Here is a 3,694-nt window from a genome sequence, read left to right on the forward strand (position 1 = left end):
GGGGGGGGGGCGTGTGCTCAGGGCGTTGGGGCAGCCTGCCAAGGGGCCGCGCGGGCGAGTGGCGCTGCAGCGACGGCTGCGACTTCGGCACAGGCTCCCGTGCGCCGCGACCGCCGGCGAGAGGCGGTGTGTCCCAGGCCCTGGTCCCTAGCATGCGCTGTGACGACGTCGCGACTTGTTGACCAGTCAAAGCATGCGATGCGACGCGCGGCGTAATGCGTCACTCACCAGTACTTGATGGCCACGTGGTCGTCATTGTCGAAGCAGATGCCGCAGGTGTCCTCGTCAGCAACCGACGACGATGCGCGGCTCCCGGCGCCGCGCCGCGGCGACCCGCCGGAAGCGCCGCCGCCCGAGCCGCCGCTGCTGCCGCTGCCCTCCCGGAGGTCCAGGCCGCCGCCGGCCCCCGCCGCGCCCTCCTCAGACGCCGGCGCCGGCGCCGGTGCCTCAACCGCAAATGGGCTGCGAGGACGGTCCGGCGGAGGCGCCTGCCACGCCGCGCCGGGCGGCAGCTCCGGCGCCGCCGCCGGCGCCGCCTGCTGGCTCTCGGCGGCCTTTGCCGCCGCCGCCACCTTGGCCGCGGCCCGCTGCTGCCGCGCCTGCCGCCGCGCGCGCCGCGCCGACCGGTGCTGCTCCTGACGCTCGAAGAACTCGGCCGCCCTGCGGTGGTGCGCGACACAGACCTCAGATCTGGAATCTTGGATCACAGATCACGCAGACCACCCAGGCCAGAGCCCCCCTACCCTCTGCCCGTGGGACCGGCCCACCAGACACCTATGCACCGCCTCACCCTGCTGCTGCAGCGCTCCTAAGTGCTCAACTGCAGGCCCCACCACCGTCCTGAGCCCCTAAAATCAGAGGCACCTTCAAAGACGGCCACCAAAAAAAATACAGCCCCGCGCGCGTCCGCACAAGGGCGGCCGCGACGGCTGGCCGCGTTTCCCGCGCCGCAGCAGCCGCGCCCCACCTGGCGTACTCGTCCCTCGGCTGAGCGGCGCCGCCGCCCTCCTCGCCCGCGGCGCCGCCATCCTGTGCGCGTGCTGCTGCCAGGCGCTCCAGCACCTCCCGCGGGTCCTCCACCAGCACCAGGTGCACGTGGCCGCTGGACGCCTCGGCCTGGGGGCAGAGAGTGTGTGTTTGCAGGTGTGTGTGTGTGTGTGTGTGTGTTGTGTTGTGCGTTGTGAGTGTTGTGTAGTGTTGTGTGTTGAGAGCAGAGAGTGGTATGCGCGCGCGCGCGCGCGTGTGTGTGTGTGTGTGTGTGTGTGTGTGTGTGTGTGTGTGTGTGTGTGTGTGTGTGTGTGTGTGTGTCGCAGCGGACCGCGCATGCGTGTGGCTTGTGGAGCGACCAGGCACCAGACACCAAGCACCCTGCCCCATCCAGGCCCCCCACCGGCCTGCCCAGAACCCACCGTCCCAGACCACACAAACTCAAAAGGGCCCCCACCTCCATCAGCTGCCGCAGGGTGCCCAGGTCGAAGGGGATCTTGTTGCCGAGCAGCACCAGACGCCGCAGCCCCCGCGCGCCGCGCGTGGCGTCGGCCAGCGCGCCGGCCGCGGCGTCGTCGAATTCGTTGCTGCTCAGGTCCAGCTCCTGCGGGGTGGGGGGAGCGGAGGGGGAGCAGGGGGAGGAGGCCCGGACTGTGAGGGATGTCTGAGGGGCCCCGAGGTCCCAGCGGCCCAGCGTTGTGCGGGAGCCTGTATTGAAAACCATTGGATTGATCACATATACATAATGAGCAGGCGCAAAGCGCTTAGTGTGCATACACACGGGCGTGCACACATACACACACACATACACACACAAACACGCGCGCGCGCGTACACATGACGATATCCTGCATGCTTGTTGAGCGCATGCCAAGCGGCGCTCTATGGCAGACATGGGAGCACCCCACTAGGGGGCAAACCCACGACAGGCGCCGTGGCAGCCGGGTGCATGTGCCGACAGCCGCGCCCGCTGGTCAACACACGCCCGCGGGGCCCGCACCTGCAGCGCCGCGTTGCTGCGCAGCGCCTCCGCCAGCGCCGCGGCGCCCTCCATGCCGATGTTGTTGTCCGCCAGCACCAAACGCCGCAAGGGGGGGTCGCCGGCCAGGGTCTGTTTTTGGGGGGCGGGCCGGTTTCGCGGGCACCGGCAGGCGGGCGGGCACAAGAAGTTGAGCGGAGGATTGGGGGCCATAAGGGCGGTCGCGGCGTGACGGGAGGGTTGCGGCGTCGTTCAAGGCGCGAGGGCCCCGCTGGCGCAGTGGCGGCGGCGACGAGTTGCTGGGCTACGGCTGGCGTGCTGAACGCACCACCCTGGACCCCTTGGGAGCTGCTGCAAAATGCAAACCGGCCCAGGGTTCTGTACACAGCATTCTGTACACAGCAGATACACACAGACACACACGCACACGCGCGCGCACTCGCGCGCACACTCGCTGGTCCCATGGCCTCCCGCCCCCCTCACCTGTGCGATCTCGTAAGCCCCCGCATTCCCCAGGCCCAGCCCAGAAAGATCTAACGTGTCCATGTCCCCAACAACATCCGGCACCCGCGCCAGGCACGCCGCCGCCTCGGACTGGCAGACCACCAGCGCCAGCCGCGGCCCCGGCCCCGGCCCCAGCGCCGGGCCGGGCGGAGCGCCGTCGCCGCCGTCGCCGGCGTCGGCGCAGCAGGGGCCGCACGCGGGCTGCTGCTGCTGCTGCTGCTGCTGCTGCTGCTGCTGCTGCAACTCTTGCTGCTGCTGCGGCTGCTGCTGCTGCTGGGGAGCAGGGGCCGCGGCGGCCGCCGCGGGCGGCGGCGAGGGCTCGAAGCTCGGGCCCCCGGTGACGTCACCCCAGGCCTCTGCTATGAGCGCCGCCTCATCCTCCACCAACAGCAGCTCAAGAGCCTCCACCCCCGCCACCCGCACCGTCCCCGCCTGCAGGTGGCACTCAAGCGACGGCGGCTGCTTCGGCGGCGGCGACAGGCGGCGCGCGGCGGCGGCGAGCGTGCGGGCGGCGGCGGGGGGGAGCTCGGACAAGGATACGGCGAGGACGCGGAGCTGGCAGGCGTAGAGCAGCGCCTGTGGAAGGGGCCGCGCGTGTGTGGGTGTGTTGTGTGTGTATTTGTGTGTATGTGTGTATGTGTGTGTGTATGTGTGTGTGTGTGTGTATGTGTGTGTGTGTGTGTGTGCAGTCACGCTGTATCAAGCCAGGTCGTGGGGGGCGTATGCAAGGGAAGTGCAGAGCGGAAGGTGAGCGGCCGGTCGCGAGCGAAAATCGTGCAGCAGCTGCTGTCGGAGGCCGCACGGCTCGGGGGCGCGGAGGGCGGGGGCGGGCGGTGGCGGCGGCGGCGTCGCCACGCGCCTGCCCGAGGCTCTCGGCGGCCGCCGGCCCGAGCTTGCAGAATGCAAGGTTCACATACTGGAGCGCCTGCGGCCGAAGTTCAACAGGATGTCGAGGTGGGGGTGGTTGTTGTGGCTTTCGAGGGAAAGTAGGATGTCAGGCGTGGCACGGCGGGGCGAGCGGCGCTCTTGGCTGGGGGCAGGCCAGCGCGACTCGGCAGTGGACGGATCAAGGCGGGCCAAGGCGCCGAGGCTGCCCTTGAGGCCGCCTTGTCAACAGCCTGACACGGGAAAGGGCCCCAGCAGGCCCAACGCGAGGCTGCTCATACCCCCCCCCCCCTAAAGCTGCGCGGCCAGCCGCAAAGCGCCCGTCGCGCTCGGCGGTTC

At 70.0% G+C, this 3,694-nt stretch overlaps 1 protein-coding gene across 1 annotated transcript; it reads right to left on the reverse strand.

Annotated features, from left to right (window-relative positions):
• Positions 1–224: 224 nt before the first annotated feature.
• MNEG_15064 (hypothetical protein) lies at positions 225–3,634 on the reverse strand (the record flags this gene model as incomplete). The annotated part of the gene is made up of 7 exons (XM_014036465.1): positions 225–660; positions 968–1,116; positions 1,445–1,591; positions 1,988–2,098; positions 2,450–3,046; positions 3,273–3,395; positions 3,596–3,634. 7 exons carry the CDS (start codon positions 3,632–3,634, stop codon positions 225–227), a joined length of 1,602 nt encoding a protein of 533 aa, XP_013891919.1.
• Between the last annotated feature and the right edge of the window lie 60 nt (positions 3,635–3,694).

The sequence above is a fragment of the Monoraphidium neglectum genome, assembly GCF_000611645.1.
Source record: "Monoraphidium neglectum strain SAG 48.87 unplaced genomic scaffold scaffold04996, whole genome shotgun sequence".
Lineage (NCBI taxonomy): Eukaryota > Viridiplantae > Chlorophyta > Chlorophyceae > Sphaeropleales > Selenastraceae > Monoraphidium > Monoraphidium neglectum.